The sequence below is a fragment of the Idiotropiscis lumnitzeri genome, chromosome 3 (assembly GCF_059441095.1).
Source record: "Idiotropiscis lumnitzeri isolate Australia: NSW breed Sydney's pygmy pipehorse chromosome 3, RoL_Ilum_1.0, whole genome shotgun sequence".
NCBI lineage: Eukaryota > Metazoa > Chordata > Actinopteri > Syngnathiformes > Syngnathidae > Idiotropiscis > Idiotropiscis lumnitzeri.
The window spans coordinates 3,684,066-3,700,765 of record NC_142393.1 but is presented as its reverse complement, the minus strand read 5'-3'; the positions used below and the strand labels follow the sequence as shown (position 1 = coordinate 3,700,765).

General features: G+C 42.6%; 4 protein-coding genes across 6 annotated transcripts in view; 2 read left to right on the top strand and 2 right to left on the bottom strand.

The window, feature by feature from the left end:
* Positions 1-1,728: 1,728 nt before the first annotated feature.
* Positions 1,729-9,109, top strand: LOC148339451 (gap junction gamma-1 protein-like). 3 transcript variants are annotated; one of them, XM_088290480.1, is made up of 6 exons: positions 1,729-1,909; positions 1,972-2,061; positions 4,579-4,848; positions 4,916-5,135; positions 6,315-6,980; positions 8,048-9,109. In XM_088290480.1, the coding sequence occupies exons 3-6, from the start codon at positions 4,609-4,611 to the stop codon at positions 8,059-8,061; spliced, it is 1,140 nt and encodes a 379-aa protein (XP_088146606.1). In that variant the 5' UTR covers positions 1,729-1,909; positions 1,972-2,061; positions 4,579-4,608; the 3' UTR covers positions 8,062-9,109. The 3 variants fall into 3 exon arrangements, with proteins under 3 accessions (XP_088146606.1, XP_088146604.1, XP_088146605.1); XM_088290478.1 differs by lacking the exon at positions 1,972-2,061 and having other exon boundaries at positions 1,730-1,909; XM_088290479.1 differs by lacking the exon at positions 1,729-1,909 and having other exon boundaries at positions 1,917-2,061.
* A 482-nt stretch (positions 9,110-9,591) lies between these two features.
* inha (inhibin subunit alpha) lies at positions 9,592-12,904 on the bottom strand. The gene is made up of 2 exons (XM_088289232.1): positions 12,573-12,904; positions 9,592-11,402 (listed from the first exon to the last, which is right to left on the bottom strand). Exons 1-2 carry the CDS (start codon positions 12,808-12,810, stop codon positions 10,681-10,683), a joined length of 960 nt encoding a protein of 319 aa, XP_088145358.1. The 5' UTR covers positions 12,811-12,904; the 3' UTR covers positions 9,592-10,680.
* spega (striated muscle enriched protein kinase a) overlaps positions 12,041-16,700 on the top strand; it is a 42,699-nt gene continuing 38,039 nt past the window's right edge. The window contains exon 1 of the mRNA XM_088289235.1: positions 12,041-12,076. The gene's annotated coding sequence lies outside the window, so the exon portion shown is untranslated. The remainder of the gene's footprint in view (positions 12,077-16,700) is intronic.
* LOC148339449 (L-rhamnose-binding lectin CSL3-like) lies at positions 13,625-15,517 on the bottom strand. The gene is made up of 9 exons (XM_088291904.1): positions 15,426-15,517; positions 15,307-15,342; positions 15,181-15,231; positions 14,955-15,093; positions 14,756-14,871; positions 14,213-14,263; positions 13,961-14,084; positions 13,762-13,888; positions 13,625-13,688 (listed from the first exon to the last, which is right to left on the bottom strand). The coding sequence occupies exons 1-9, from the start codon at positions 15,454-15,456 to the stop codon at positions 13,680-13,682; spliced, it is 684 nt and encodes a 227-aa protein (XP_088148030.1). The 5' UTR covers positions 15,457-15,517; the 3' UTR covers positions 13,625-13,679.

Genomic DNA, 16,700 nt, shown 5'->3' with positions numbered 1-16,700 from the left:
GCGCTTTAATGTTTTTATTGATGACAACGATAAAGCCCTGCCATTGGTGGGAGACGGCGGCCAAGCCCTGTGAAAATTTCCATTTATTGACGCCCTCGAAAGTAGTCTATATTAATCATTTGAACTGAAAATATACCACAAACAATCATGATCACAATGTGAGTCTCTCAGTGGAGGAGCATAACTTAAACATACTTCTTTGACACCAATTATTACTTGCCTTTTAGCCAGGGCTTTGGCATCATCTTTGTGTATTTCAGAGAATTCTGGAAAGAGTACATCCAGAATCCAGAATAGGAGATAGCTGAATATAGATTTCCCAAGGGGGAAAAAAATCACAAAATAATTGAATTTAAGTTAATTTAGTGAATAGGCTTGGGCGGAGGACACTGGAAACGTATGCCCAAATTGAGCTGAGTTAGGCGGCAGCTCACCAGTGATCTTGGTGAAAATGTACAGCATAGAAATTGGTTTAATAACAAGATCAATTCGTAATGACGAATAGAGAAAATAGAGCCCACCTCTTTGACTTGGAGTTACTGGGTGTCCAATCTTTTTTTTTTTTTTTCTTCTAAGGGTCATCAACAGACAAATGAAGTATGCATTGGCCACTTTTAATTGTGCTGATGAAGTCCCTGGAAAGGTGGAGGTTGTGCTGGATGAAGTGGCTGGAGAAAAGGAAGTTTGGGCTAAACCAAGTGGCAGGCGTCAATTTTAATTTTAATCTCAACTAATACCTTGGAAATCCGCATATATATTTTTCAATTCTTGCAGCCTGTTTGACCGCAAGCTCAGCCCGCTCCGCTCCACCAAAGTTCCGCATCTTGCCTGAGTCGTGTGAAGCCCGCGCTAACAAACTCCATTGTGTAAATATTTCTTCTTGCCACCAGTGCGCCACATGTGTTGTGCACATGATTGCAGAAGCCACGCATCACCTTCCGCTGAACCCGTGTGGTCCAAGCCAGCAAATTCTTTGACAATCCATTTTTTGTTTGGGTCGTTTGACTTGCTTGTTTCCTGTTCAGTGGGAGAGCTAGGGGTGAAAGGTCAGAGTCAGGTGCATTGCGGCAAGCACAGTTAAAGGATGTGCAAATGAACGTGGGTCAAATTGTTGTGGGAGTTTGGGATTGTGCCATGTTGGTGGATCTGTCAGCAGGGGTGGTCGGAAGAAATTTGGAGCCATAAACCCACCCCTGTTGTAATCATTCGACCCCTCAAAACATGTATAGAGACCTCCGGAAGAAAATGTCAGTTGTGGCTCAGAGAAAATTTTGTGACAAAAAAAGAACACCGCAGCTGGATGAGTTACCGGATTGTTATATCGGCGTACCTTTTTGGCATTTGAAGCAGCATTCATGCCGACTTAAAAATTCATGTTTAGCCTCCAGATGTGCAAAGATAATTGACTTATTAATTATTCATGTTCGTCTTAACAGCACCACACTTTACACGTTTATTTTACTTACCAGTAAAAATGAGCATGTTTCCTTTTTTTTTTTTTTTTTTTAAACTCCTATAAAATTCAACCAAAAAGCCACGTGGGGAATGTGCTGCATTATGCGGGACACTTGCACAACAACATCAGGATTTAAAAAAAAAAAAAAAAAAAGCAACTTTTGTGTTAAGGCAAAAAAAAAAATAGTCGGCGGTGCTGTTCTCAGGTTTCAGGCGGGAAGTGGGGGCTGGTGTTTATTGCGGGGGCCACTTACGCGGCACGGCGAGGAGGAGGAGGAAGAAGAAGAAGAAGAAGAAGAAGAGTCAGGAGCCCACGGCAGCCAAGACTTTTTTTTTGTTTGGAGCACCCCGGCGCGCGGGGGTCACGGCGGGCTGAATGGACTCAGACTGACGGCAGCCACGCACGCTAATTAGGAAAACCTGGTGGCGCAATTAAGCGCTTGGAGCGCGCAAGGTGGGTGTTTGTGTTTGGAGGGACTGGAATTTTGTTTCAGCGCTCGGCTGCTTTCCTTTCAGTGGGCAACCGGAGCTTCTGTGTTGGCCATGTACAAAGTGAATTTTTAAAAGTGCCCTTGTCTGTCGAGTGGATTCTGGCCGGTGGAGACGGTGAGTGGGGACCTTATTTAATGAAATGTACTTTAAAACTTCTTGTAATGCTCACTCAACAGGGTCCAAATGTGTGCCTCTCACGCGTTAGCCTATCTTGGAACGCGCCGTAGCCATATTTAGTTTACCACCAAAACCCGGCAGAACGCAGTGAACCAAACTATTCCCTCGGTGTTTTTCTCCCCATTTCTGCTCATTTCCCACATCCTTTGTCTTGAATTGGCGCAGAGCTTGACTGTGGCTTGGCCGACTCTAGAGACGTCCGGTTTTTGCGTTCGTGCCTGCGTGAGCGCGCGCACGGGCGCGTGTGTGTGTGCGGCCTCCGTGTCAGCTCCTTGAACCCTAAAAATCCATCTCTCTGCTTTAGGTTAGCCAGGAATGTAAAAACGCCTCCGCTTTGTCCGGATCTTTTCGCGCACACTTTCCAGACCAGACAATCAACCCTCCCCACCACCACCACCACCACCCGGGCGGCAAATATTTAACACCTTGTGTGTTAGTTAACAAGGACTGAAGTAAACATCTATTCTCCAGAATGCTACTGCACTGCTAGTTGATTTGTCACCACAACTGTACCAGATACACTTAATTTAATTTGAATTAAATAGTCAATCATTATTTAGACGAGACTCCTCAGTTCCTTCCCCCTGAAATTTCGTTTTTAATTACCCGGCTGGCCCATATTCTCATGTTCAACATAGACTAAAAAAAAATAAAAAAATCCCACAGACAACTCATACAGCTTGTCCCGGATTCCCCAAGGGATCCTTAAAGTTTAGAGCCTTTCAAAAATTAACTAAACACTTAACTTAAAAAAATGCTTATTAGCTATAAAGTTTTGTTTAGTGTCTTAAAGTTTGTTTAGTTTAGTCTTGAACAATTGGAAACCCTCCCAAGCACTTTGAAATCTGTTTGAACTGTAAAGTGCATTACAAATGAAATCTGTTCCTTGATAGGATGTTTTCCCAGGCTCTGACGTAGGCCGCCGTATTCAATTTTCACTGCCACGTCTTAGGCCTATTAATGTGATTTGTTTTCCGTTGCACTGACAATGTCGAGAAGTTTGATGTGAAATCAAAGTCTTTGCATGAGTGCAATCGTGGTAAGAGGCTGGATTCAGCAGCCTTTAATTTGCTTGCGTTTCTGCCACGGCTGCAAATGCCATCAGAGTCGTGAAGTGGCGTAAAAGTGGCGTTTAAAGGGACAGTCTGCTCTGAGCACACGATAACCCCCTCACGTTGCCGTTCGAAGCTATTCCCTCAACTTGTCTTTTTCTCCACTGTGATCTTTTTTTTTTTTTTTTTAAGGTGGTGTAATTGCAGGGTGAAAACAGATGTCACCCCACAGCTGTATCTGTGCTACTGTATTTACTTCTTGCTGCTGTTGTTGCTTCCTTTTGACACATCCTCATCCTCCTATTGGGGGGGGGAAAAAAGTGCCCAGCTCTATATTACAGTGAATTTGCGTTTATTGCGGCGGATATGTTCTTGATCCAATGAAAATCTGCAGGAGCTATTTCAAAACATGCTTTTTAGTTTTACCACCTCCACATACTTTAAACGCATTTAAACTTTTTAAAACACAGGTTTGCCAAGGTCCTGTTCTCACTATTGTGTGAGATCAAAAACTCAGTTCTCCAAATTAGATGCAGAAGCGGATCATTTTAAATACTCGGGCTTTGTGACGACAGAATGACTTTCCACACATGAGCCTGCGGCTATTTTACTAATTTATTATTATTTTTTTTTTTTTTGTTGTATTTCTACCCGGTAGTAATGAGAAGAAAGCGGCACAGTTTTGGAGTGGTTAGCATATCTGTCACATAATTTTGAAGTTTGTTCAAATACTTCTAATCAGTGAGGTGTTTGAATGTTCTCCCGGTGATGATTTTTCTCCCGAATTTCATCTTACCGCCAGTTTCCAAAAAAATTAATACGCTGACTTTTCCTTAAGTGCTAATTGAGTGTCGACAAGTCCAGTCCTACCTCTCGACTAAAGTCAGCTGGACTCGGCTCCAGCTCACCTGCAATCCTTAAGAGGATGAGCCGTATAGAAAATGGATGGATGGGTCAAGACAAAGAAAAAATAAAATAAAGGAAAGGTCAACCTCCAAAAAATCTTTGCAATAAAATGTGCCTTCACTCGTCTAAACATGACATTTTGATTAATTTTACAGTTGTTGAATATGAATTAAGCAGCGAAATCCACCCTTTTTGTATATCTCAGTTGGCGGCCATTTTGTCACTTCTGTCGACTGAAAATGACATAACAGTTGCTCAGGTTCTGACCAATCACGGCTCACCTGTTTCCAGAAGCGGAGCCATGAGCAACTGTGATGTCATCTTCAGTCGACAGAAGTGATAAAATGGCCGCCATGTGAGATGTACAAAAAGGGTGGATTTTACTGCTTACTACTTTTAAATCACAAAAGTATCTTCAGGCACGTGGAGAACTTTGCTCATTTGAAATGTCATTTCTCTCTCTCCCCACCCCAAAAAAAAAAAAAAAAAAAAAAAGCCTGTTCAGCTCCTCTGTCACCTCGCCACCATGAGTTGGAGTTTCCTGACGCGTCTTCTGGACGAGATTTCCAACCACTCCACCTTTGTGGGGAAGATCTGGTTGACGGTGCTCATCATCTTCCGCATCGTCCTGACGGCCGTCGGCGGGGAGACCATCTACTACGATGAGCAGAGCAAATTTGTCTGCAACACGCAGCAGCCCGGTTGTGAGAACGTGTGCTACGACGCCTTTGCGCCGCTCTCGCACGTGCGGTTCTGGATCTTTCAGGTGAGCCTTTGCGCAACGTTTTTGCTGTCCAGCTTCAAGTTTGTGACTAACGTGATGTGCGCTTCAGGTAATCATGATCACCACTCCGACCATCATGTACCTTGGATTCGCCATGCACAAGATCGCCCGCATGGAAGACTCGGACTACCGGCCGCGACGCAAGAAGCGGATGCCCATCATCAACCGTGGCGCTGTTCGGGACTACGAAGAGGCTGAGGACAACGGAGAAGAAGACCCCATGGTTGCTGAGGAGATTGAGCAAGAGAAGCCAGACAAGGCGGAAAAAAGTAAGATGTCATTTAAAAGAAAAAGAAAATCAAATTCAATGCGAGAAATTAGCCATTCGGAAAATGTTACCTAGATGTGAAGCGCCATGTTATATTTTTAACAGCATGACTCATTTATTCCCAGAACTAATGAACATGAGTGATGCAAATTGAAAGTCTCACCTCTTTTGAGGGTTCTTCGGAGCTGCTTGGAATTCTTGAATTTCATTGTTGGTTTATCAAGGATTGAAAAAACATTCCTGAGCTCGGGGATAAAGTGTAGAAGAAGTACGCTACTACTCATTCGACTGCTTTACCTAATCCAAGTACAGATTCTGAAATGTAATTCCAGAAAAGAAAAATATAGGGCTACTATCAGTTATTTACAATATATTTTTTTAACCTAAAATGGTGTTGGCTGAGGCTTTCATGCCGTCAAAGCAACTTCTTTCCATCGCTTGGCTCATTCAGTCAAGGCCACCACTTTTGCGGCGTTTTAAAATTTGAATCGCAGTTTAACGATGTGGTGACGTCGCAAATAATAGGCCATCAAAATGCACAGAAGCTTTCACATCGATTAAAAAGATTAATAAATCAATTTCCGGGTTCTGCGCAAACACTCCACCTCGTGATAGAAATGCTGTACATGGTTTATTTTACAACACTACTTGACCTTATTTACGATATATAAGCCGCAGTTTTTCGATGTTAAGTAAATTAGTTTGATTACTCCATGTACAGAACGATTTTGTACTGTGAATGCACATAAAGGTACATAAACAGATTGCCTTTTAACACTGCAACAACTTTGTGAATTAAAACAGAACAGACCCAAGAGGAGAAAAAAAAAGATTTCGCATATTTTCTGAACTATAGAGCGCCCCCTAGTGGTGAAAAAAAAAATCCACAGAGAAGCCGCACCGTTGTATTAGCCGCATGGTTCAAAATCTAGCAAAAAAGTGGAGGCTTATATTCCGGAAAATACGGTAATCTTTCTGATTGTTTTAGAAATCCAGCAACCCCATAAAAGCCACAATCTTAATCTGTTTGTATTGTTTCGCAGAGCTGGCAGACAATCCTGGCTGTGCTCAGTTATTAAATAAGATTCCGCATGTGTTTGAGCAAGCCCGTTTTTGCATGGGTAAACGTTGACAAAATCAGGCCCGTTGGGGTGAAATGAATTTTTGCTCACCTTTCAAGACTCACAGGAAAAGAAGCATGACGGACGGCGGAGGATCCTGCGAGACGGCCTCATGAAAGTCTACATTTGCCAGCTCCTGTGGCGCTCCGCCTTCGAAGTTGGGTTCCTTTGCGGCCAGTTCATCCTGTACGGCTTAGAGGTCATCCCCTTCTACACGTGCACTCGCTCACCCTGCCCGCACACGGTGGACTGCTTCGTGTCCCGGCCCACCGAAAAGACCATCTTCCTGCTGATCATGTACGTGGTGTCTTTCCTCTGCCTGATCCTCACAATCTTCGAAATCATGCACTTGGGCATCGGCACCATCCGCGACACCTTCCGGAGGCGGGCCGCCCTCAAATCGCAAACGCTCCCTTCCCTGCATGGCGTCGCCTCCGCGCCACCGGGTTATCACGCCGCTGTGAAAAAAGGGAGCAAAGGGGAGCTGAGGATTTCGCCAACAGGTGACTCTGGCGTGGAAAGTTTTGGCAACTCGACCCGGGACCTGGAGCGGTTGCGCAGGCACTTGAAGCTGGCACAGCAGCATTTGGACCTGGCCTACCAAACGGAGGAGGGAAGTCAGTCGCGCAGCAGCAGCCCGGAGGTCCACATTGTGGCGCAAACGCCGGCCGAGCAGAACCGCCTCAATTTTGCTCAAGAGAAGCAGGGAGATGTCAGCCAAAAAGGTATTTACATGATGATATAATTATTACATTCACTCAGGATGTCTGTGTGCAACTTTGTCCAGGTATTTTTTTTTTCCTCGCTCTGATTGACGTCAACGTTATATTTTGGTGATAATTCCACATTGTGAGTTGTGCAAAAGATCTGTTGTTCATAGAGCAACGGGCCCACAAAAAAGAAAAATCCCCTTAAATTTGATCCGTTTGAGTACTGATTTCATCCAAATGTAAAATTCGTTTGGTCTCGAATGTGCAGTCAATCCATTTTCTACATTGCTAATCTTCATTACTTGACGGTCGCGGGTGAGATGGAGTGGGACGAATTTGAAGTATTTGCTGGGGAAAAAGTGCTCAAGCATAGGTAGAAAAATGCAAAGTCAAGAGCTAGGATTTGAACCTTCAACCTCCGAACTGAGAGGCACAAAGCTGGGGAGTTCGTCATTTTTGGGGCTGAGGGTGAAAAGTGATAAATTAAAAAAAAAAAAAAAAAAAAAGGGGGAATCCCGAGATTTGTTTCTAAATGCGCAACACGCGTATTAAGAATAAAAATAACTGAGAACTACGCAGAACTGAATTGTGGAGCTCAATTATGAATCCTGCTACATAAACTTCACTTGTGTCAGTGTCAGTTTGGAGTTACTTTTTAGATTTATTTTATTTTAGCCAGCTAGCTATGCGTATACCCCGCATATGTATCTTCCTTGGATCCAGCTCAGTTGTGTTCTTTAAATTCCCAAGTTCGAGGAATGACGCCAGCGTTCGAAAGGCACCCCGCAAGCCAGCTAACTCTTGAGCTAGCTGGTTGCTAGCGCCTTTCGCTGCGGTGTGGAAAGCCCTGCAACGACCTGATTGGATATATTCCAGCCACCTGAGATTTAAAACATATTTGCTTTAACTGAAACGCATGTTTTAATTTCTTTTTTTTTGTCGTTTAAATGGCAGCGTTGCTTACCGCCTTAAACATACGTTATTGCGGATTCTCCCTGCAAAATGTGGACTTTTTTCACTGATTTATGCTGATTGAAAATACCGAAGGATTTGAAGTGTTTTCTTTTTGTCCTCCCTTCCAGGAATACGTGCCTGAACCTGCTTTCTGGCTGTCATGTGTCTTGTCATTCCTACCAGCCTTATCACATCGCATAGGGCACATCTGGAAACGGAGTTGGACCACTGAGAGAGGATGTGTGTTTGTGTGAAAGAAAAAGAATGCTCCTTTCTGTATTACGTCTGTTGAGAGAGAGGGGAAAAAGAGCTGACTCACATTTAATGGCTGTTACGTTGTGGGTTCGTTTTTAACCAAAAGCCCAAGGCAGCCACATCGCTTTCGCTAGCTCACTTATTTGGCCCTGAAATTTCTGCCACATCGGCTGGCCCAGTTCTTTTTCTCCTTCTCACAAAAGAAGTAGTGCTTTTTTGTAAGGTTTGTTGAGAATAGCTTGTGTAGATGTTTCTGGACCAGTGCTCAGTATTGTTTTTTTTTTCCTAAGGCTTATGCATTTCCTTCTTTGGGCCAAAATGTTGAACTGGGTAATGCTTGAATTCTTTACGCTTCAAAAACATTCCTAAGGATTTCCAGAAAAACATTCTTAATGCATTTCATTCATTTGTTTTTGTTTACCATAACTTGGGTTTGTTTCTCTTACTGGAATTATAAGAATCATTCACCTTTATCAGTGCGGAAGGTTTGGGAAATGGTGTTTTTTTTTGTTTGTTTGTTTTTTTTTTTGGTTGTTGACGAAACCTCCTTGAGCTGTGTGGTGATCAGTGGCGCCAACTCCATCCTGTTGAAATACATTCCTCTTGGATGACACATACTTTTCCATCTCTGACACGTGTGGCCCGTGTTCGTGCTCCAACACGGATGCTTATGCCCTCCCAACCACACCCTGGATTCAGCAGCTGACGCCCACTTAGATTTTTGAGTCCTGTGCAGGTCATCATGTTCTTGGTTTCTCCATTTCTTTTTTTTTTTTGTCTGACTTGAAATGGAGCCTACAAAATGTTGCATCTCATTCCAAGTGTTTGTCTTTGTTTTACGGTACATTCCAAATTCAGTTGGAAACAATATTTTGTTTAATTTCTAGTTGTAGATATGTATTGTTTTTCTTGAGAGTAAATATATTTGAACAGAATCTTGTATGGTTTATTGTGGCTCACGAAAAGGGGGGAAAAGTCCATGGGATGCGTTTCAGTGCCACCTAGTGTTGACAAATGGAACCAAACTTTAGCTATAAAACCGAGAACCTACAAGAAGTTTAAATAGGGTTGAGGTCAGGGTACAGTCATGTTATAGACCTTGGTGTGTGCACTAGAAGAAAAGAAGCTTACCGAAATGGTTCCCTGAGAGTTGCTGCTCAGTTGCAACAACTAAATAGCACAAAGGAAAACCAAACTATTGTATAACAATCAATTGGGACAGAAAATTATCAGCTTGGTTATAATATTATCAATTTTGTCAAACCATAAAACAAACATTCTTGTTACTTTATTAGTCATTTTACACTATTGGTGTGAAGAATATCCACAAGAAAATTGTGGTATTTGTATAATCAAACTTTATTTCGTGAAGTAGGAATAGCCAAATGAATACAATTTGCACTCGTGAACAAAAAGATAAACGCAGGACGCAAGGCTTTCAACTCAAGAGTAAGCGATGCCACAACAACCAAAATGTGTAACGATGAAATCCGTAAAAGCAAGTAAACAATCTCAGCTTCTCTGTTTAGCTTGGTAGTTGGTCCAACATTAAACATCATGCCAGTTGTGCATTAAATTAAGAAAACGTGGAAAGTCGAAGCCGCAAAATTGAAACAACCGCGTAGCACTGTAGATATCATCTGGAGCGGGTTGAATTGCTTCTGCGTCCGCCATGTTTGATGTGGCAAGAACAAACTCAAAACAGCAAATGTAAAAAGAACTAGAAACTACGCAATTACGTCAAATACCAAAACAACAAAAAATTTAACCACATAACTAAACAACAGTAAAAACAGCAAATTAAAAGTTAAAAAAAATAAAATAAAATAAACTTGACACAACTGAATGAAACAAACCCAAAATTGGATAGAAATTTTGTTAACCTACACAAAGTAATTTGTGCTCCGACTCGCTGATTGGAGCAAGGCGCCACTCGTCACGACAGATATCTGTTTGGTTTTTTATTTTGATATTTTAAATATCAATAATTATTTTCAATTTAAATAATTACAATAAGGAAACTTTAAAGTGGTTGACATGTCTTATAGATTACGAACAATGTTAAAACATGCTTTTTGATTTCTTTTGTAAGAGGAGCTGTAAAATCGCTGATGGAGGGTGGTGCCACAATGAGCAGCAGAATAGAAGTAATTGTTTACAATTTATAAAAAGGAAATAAATGTCCCAGTATTAAACCACAGGTGTCAAAGTCATATCTGATCTGCCACATCATTTTATGGTGCCCACCAAAGCAAATCCTGCGCATCGACTCAACAAAATTTACCAAAACTTAAAATTGTCATATGCAATGAATTCAAATATTCTGATATTGCAGCATTATTTTCTTTTTTTTTTACCAAACCCCCTTTTCTTGATTATTTGCCATGTGTGTGTCTATTACCGAATATACATTGTAGCGTGTGTAATTATGGTTTCAAACCCCGGATGCGATATACAGTCAAGTTCTGCATGCTATGTTTGTGACTTGCCCGTTTAACTTTCAAATTTAGATACATGTACATTCTTCCGGAATGATATTGGGCAAAATCTCTTGCTTAAAGGAGTAACCGCCATCAGATGTGGTGATGATACGCAGTGACCTCATATTTCCGGGGACAGGGGCGCAACATTGCGTGATCCCAAGAATGATACTCGTTTGATTCGAAGCCAAGCAGGTCCCATGGCAATAGTAGAACGTCAGCACCTTAGGGTGAATGATCCAATTCTCCCAACCCAGCTCTTTGAAGCTTATTTGGATTTCGGCTCGGCCACAGTCTTTGTGCTGTGGCCTCTCCTGCGAGGGCCGTTGAAGCAAGTTGATGGCCAAAGGGGACCATGGGATGCGGTCCGGGGCACTCCTCGGTGAGCGGGCCGCCCTTGGTTGAGCAAGCATGTGAAGAAAAGGCATCTTATCTGCTTCCTCATTGTGACACTGACAGTTTGAAGAGTACACTCGGAGCAGGAAAGGGCCTTCAAGTGCCAACAGGTTCTGGTCCAGGGTGTACGTTGTCCATCCATCTGGGTTGCTCTTTGACAGAGCATTTGCCACATAGAGAAGCTGCCCGCCTAACGTGAGGATAGTGATAGCGGCGGAAGAGTTGGCTGTGGCCCCCCTGCCGGCATAGAACCAGAAGTGGGCCGACATCAGTGGCTGGTAGTTCGCAGATGGCTGGAAGTAATATGTGAGGTGGTTCTGGTCAGGCGAGTCTGATCTGCCACAGGATGAGTCTTCCGGAGTTAAACAAAGCATTTATTTACAGTTTCTATTTAAGTTACCATAGATGCCAGCTCAGCCGCTTGGCGTGCAGTAAGTAGGCAGTTTTTTTTCTTTTTAAATAAAAAGGTTTCAAGAAATGTAGACATTCTTTAATCATTACAGCGCTCAAATAGAGATGAAATTCACAATGGTTATGTTTCCTATTTCATTTCATGAATTCAATATAACAGTAAGTAAATCTAAGCCTTTTTCATTTTTAGTGACATCTCAACCATATGGTACTAGCGCATATTAAAAGTAATAATAATCCTCTCTGCCCTATGATTGGATGGCAAGACAGCTGGGATAGGCTCCAACACCCCTACAACAGCGGTACAGATAATGGATGGATAATAATCCTCACTGTAATACATATGTAGTATTAGATAGTAGATGGTAGATAGTATAGTACATGTAATATTTTTGGAACAACAGTAGTGATTTTATTTATTAGATTTTATTTTTATTTAGTGCTACTTCCGGTTTTAGCTATAAGCTTTTATTTTGAATGCAAACGTCCTGTTTAGTACAGTTCATACGTAAGCTAACTTAACGGAGAGTACGGCCAAGAATTTCTGAGCCTCAGAGAAACGGACATTTCTTTTACGAGCACCCACTCCGAAGAGGCAAAAGGTGTGTAAATGATGTATGTAAGTATTTTGTTTTTGTAAATATTGCGTGTTGAATGTGACACGTGTTAGCTAATTGTTTGCGTGTGTTTTGTAATGTGTTTCAGCTCTTCCGGTGATTAGGTTCGAAGGTTACACGGTTCTAGATAAATGTTGCTCAAAAAAATAAACCACAAATTCATCAGTTAAGTCTCATCCTTGTTCGGAGGGCATGCTACACTCACTACTGCTGTCAAACTTATCGCATTAATGGGCGGTGATTAATTACGATACCATATGGAAAGCACTTAGTTATAGCTCCAGCTGTTGTGAAATGCGCTCTATAAATAAAGTTGTATATTTTATAATTAATCGAGTGAAAATATTTGATGCATTTAACGCATGCGCAGAATGACTGGTCCATGCATCCCCATCATCCTATCGTTTAACAGCCCTAATCCTAACCCAATCATACCAATTGCGGTTATAACCCCCAAAAGAAAATGTAAAAGGCTTTAAGTTGACATTCCTCACCAGGACTGGGGAAGAGAATGATCTCAGCTGTTTTCAGGCCCAGTTGGCTTTGATGATCAGCCCATGCTCTTTCACTGCTTCCACGGACCCGCCAAGGAATCTGTGGCACTCTCTCTTCATCGGGCCCCTGTGGCACTTGCGGTGGTGCCGTTAGCCCTAACCCTTCTAGAACGCGACTTTGGACCCACAACAAAACCTCTTCTCTTGGAAGCTCCTCCGCCCGGTAGCTGTATGTCATTTCGTGGACCCACCAAAGACCCAAAAAAAAGCACAACACAGGAGTACATTTCTACAACACAACTCAACTCAGCCCTCTGCACCGCTGTGGTGTCAAGTGCGTCTGCAACAGGCAGTTCATCACAAAAAAAAAAAAAAAAAAAGGCACAACCTTGATGCTCGGAATGTTGCGTCATCTGTTTTGGATTCCGCACAATATCGGCAGAGTGTCTATCCTGCTGTGAGTTTAGACCACGGCAAATGACAAACACTCATACATGCATGCTTGTCAATGTGTCATCATCTTTTAAAACATTTTTTATTGCACGCTTTGATATAACCCACAACAGACATTTTCCCACTGGAGGTCATCATGTTTGCCTCCTCTTCGGCCTTGATGCCTTTCTGCACACATATTGTGACTACTTGGCTGGCTCAGCAGGCCAGATGTTTGCCAAAGTGGGCTACGAGCATGACATTTTTAACAAAACATGAGAACCAAAGTGGGGAAAAAATTCACATGTATTTTCCTGTTTAGAATTGTCCTTTGTTGCCTTCCAGGATGATGTAAAAGACAGTATATTGTCTGCACTAAATTCAAATAGTGGCATCTCCAAAATGTCTTTGTTGTTTTATAAACTCACCAGTGTGTGGTTGTAATGAGTTGCCCCCTGCCCGCCATTGTCGGCATGACAAGAATCGTCCGCAGGACCTTTCTGTGCATACCGGCCACGTGACAAAGCAGTGAGGAGCATGATTAATTTTCTCAAAAAGACAACACCACACTCATCAATTGAACAATGCATTTATTAGAATTCGACATCTACTTTCTTGCTGGCTGAGCACGGCGCTGTGATTGGCCGCTGCTCCACTCTGACCTCTGTTGGGTGCCTACGCTTGCTATAAAAGAAAAATAGCAAATGAGAGACACCAACTGGCACACGAGTGCAAGTGGATTCATCAATCCACTTACCTCCTTCGTAGAGCAAACATAATCCACCATGAGATACTTTGGAAGTGCATCGCATGGCGCTGAGGGTCCTAGAACTCCCTCGTCTGCTGTCAGGGTGCATGAGTTAGTAGACCCTTGTTCCTCACATCTGTGAAGGCATTTAAATCACAATTCAAATCAAAGAATCACATCACACACATTTGTATTGGTTGACGCTTACAGTTCCTCAACTGCACGATCAGCAAATATACTTGTACAGAAAGTAATTTCTGATGGCGTCTTAGTGCAGATTTTCTCATCCAGACGGCCAAACGATGCAAAATTAATGTCCAGGACTCCATTTTCTGAGGATGACATAGAAATGTTAAGCTAGGCATGACACAACAGCAACTTCTGCGTGAAAAATAAAAAATCTTTGGCTTTCCAAGTGAAATGTAAAAATAAAAATTAAAAAACCCCAGTGGGCACTCACCACATTCGATAGTCTCAGTTTCTCCTTCACACACGAACTTTGTCTTCAAGCCTATGGAAGCATTTGCGAGGTTTAATGACGCTCAAACGCAGGGGAGTCCAGACTTCTCCCAATGGCCACGTACAGAATCATTGAAGGATGCACGTGCCAGATTGATACTCTTTACTTTTAATTTGTAGCCAGTAACATGACAAAAGCAATCCATCGGGATATGCTCAGCAATACATGGAGCCTCGTGATTTGCGGGGGGTGGTGACCGGAGGATAGAGAATAGCAAAAATCAGTAACTCACGCTCATTTGATTGCATTGGAAAAAAAAATACTTATTTTTACCCCCCCCCCCTCTCAAAAAATCTTGAATAAGCCGCGGAATATAGCACCAATACTCCCTCACCACCCCAAAAAATAAATAAATCGATACAAAAATATTAGGAAAAAAATGTACATTTTTAATAATTTGTTTGTTTGCCATTGTGCCTTGGTTGGCATCATTCATAAAAGATGTCCCTCCACATGACTTCTGTTTCGGTGTAAGACTTGTACCTTTAGGTTCTGGTTCACAAGTGTAGGTGATTTGGACGAAGGTGTCAGGTGACCAACCATCTGTGAACATACGCTTGTCGGGCTTTGGCAGACGGCACCGCTTCTGATTATAACAGCTGTCGGAGTAGGAGTCGTTGTTAGTCCAACTATTTTGGAGCAAAGGTTAGTTTGTGGCCAGCAATATAGCAAAATGACTTACACGGATTTCACCCAATTACGCATCATTGAATGAAAGTTATCAACCGTTGAGACTTTGGCAGTCTTGTGGCGGGCAGAGCAGTCAGCATCCCTCTTCAAACCGTGGTCGACATCCAAGACTTCGATTCTGAAGCCATCAGCTAAAAGCCATCAGCACAAAGCGCACATTTCAACACACAAACGCTGAAGCTGTGCGCGGCACAAGAATGTGAGCGCCGGGTACGTACAACACTCCAGCACAGGGTTTTCTCCCGGGCACGCCACATCATATAGCTGCTCTGCTGAACGGACACACGTGAGTTGTTAAACGCAGGATGATATGTCGTCATTGAGCTTGCTGGACAAACCATTACCTGCATCCGACGTCCAACACCATGCTGCAACCACAACTACAGGATCGGGGAAAAAACACGCGTTGACATTTGAAGGACATTTAATCTGTCTTGCCCGTCTTGCTCTCTCAAATACTCACGAGAAACGGCAGTCAACTTTGTGAGGAACATCTTGGCGGATGAAGTGAGATTTGGCTCGACAACCGGCTGCTAATTTATATGTTGTCTCCCGTTGATCTTATGCAAGCATGTTCAAAGTAGAGGGTGGGAAAAGCTGGAAGGAATATTATGAAATACAAATATTGAATTTAAAAAGAAGTCAAACATTTTTTTTGTCTATTGTTGGTTTAGTAAAATGCAGTTTTCTCGGTTTTGTGCAAATACATGTAGTCATGACTTCCCGCACAGTGAGAAGCATTAAGTCCTCTTTGAGCAGACCCCGAACAGAAAAATTATAAAGGTCTTGCCACTCCGAGACACAAAGAGCTGCGGTGGTGTCTTTGGACGAATATTTTTATTCTCCAGACTCCAAAATACATCACGGTCTCTCCTCCACTCGCTCTCAACCGCTCCCGTTGGCTCGAGAGACGTTCAAAGCCCGCACCCGAAAAACGGAAATCGGTAATGGTAGTTGATGATCTACTCTGACCTGCCGTTTAGCCGTCATATCAAATGAATTACTTAAAACAGCCTTTTACCAGCCGAAAAACATCTTGACTGAAGGGCTGCAAGCTCCAAGGAGACAAGGAGATCCATACTTTCATCTCCAGTGGACTGGTTATTGCAAAGGTTTTCTGACTGGCCTCCTTAAAAATGTTGCTGCGCAGGTGAAAGAGAGCAGAACATATTAATAGAGAAGTTTCTGCTGCTGGTATATAGATTACTTAATGAAGAGATTAAGGAAGTGTGAATTGAATATACATAAACGTGGTAAGGTTCTGAGGTCTGCAGACTTGGGTCAAATAGTTGAGCCAAAAGTTTCAAATCAAACATGGTGAAGAGGCATTTTGCTGTTGTGCTGCACACAAATGGAATAAGTGGCCTTACAGAAGTGGTCAGGCCCAAGTATAAATTATTTTAAATCCGGGTTCATTTTTGTTGCTGTAGCAGCTTTTTGAGAAATTTTAGCTGAATTTTTAACCAAATAGGCTTTATTTAGGGCGGCACGATCGCCTCACAGTGCAGAGGTCGTGGGATCGATTCCCGTTCCTGTGTGGGGTTTGCATGTTCTCCCCGTGCCTGCGTGGGTTTTCTCCGGGTACTTCAGTTTCCTCCCACATTCCATAGACATGCATGATAGGTTGATGGAACGCTCTAAATTGTAAAGTGTGAGTGTGAGCACCGGTGGTTGTTTGTCTTTGCGTGTGATGCGATTGGCTGGCAACCAGTTCAGGATCTACCCCGCCTAGTCCCGA

What these genes read in the sequence shown, in the direction of transcription:
- LOC148339451 (XM_088290480.1), top strand. Translation starts at nt 4,609, where the DNA reads ATGAGTTGGAGTTTCCTGACGCGTCTTCTGGACGAGATTTCCAACCAC. An exon ending in TGCGGTTCTGGATCTTTCAG is followed by an intron (nt 4,849 to 4,915) that starts GTGAGCCTTTGC and finishes TGTGCGCTTCAG; the next exon opens with GTAATCATGATCACCACTCC. An exon ending in GCCAGACAAGGCGGAAAAAA is followed by an intron (nt 5,136 to 6,314) that starts GTAAGATGTCAT and finishes TCACCTTTCAAG; the next exon opens with ACTCACAGGAAAAGAAGCAT.
- inha (XM_088289232.1), bottom strand. Translation starts at nt 12,810, where the DNA reads ATGACATACAGCTACCGGGCGGAGGAGCTTCCAAGAGAAGAGGTTTTG. An exon ending in CATTCTCTTCCCCAGTCCTG is followed by an intron (nt 11,403 to 12,572) that starts GTGAGGAATGTC and finishes TAACTCCGGAAG; the next exon opens with ACTCATCCTGTGGCAGATCA.
- LOC148339449 (XM_088291904.1), bottom strand. Translation starts at nt 15,456, where the DNA reads ATGTTCCTCACAAAGTTGACTGCCGTTTCTC. An exon ending in AAACCCTGTGCTGGAGTGTT is followed by an intron (nt 15,094 to 15,180) that starts GTACGTACCCGG and finishes GATGGCTTTTAG; the next exon opens with CTGATGGCTTCAGAATCGAA. An exon ending in CGTAATTGGGTGAAATCCGT is followed by an intron (nt 14,872 to 14,954) that starts GTAAGTCATTTT and finishes CTACTCCGACAG; the next exon opens with CTGTTATAATCAGAAGCGGT.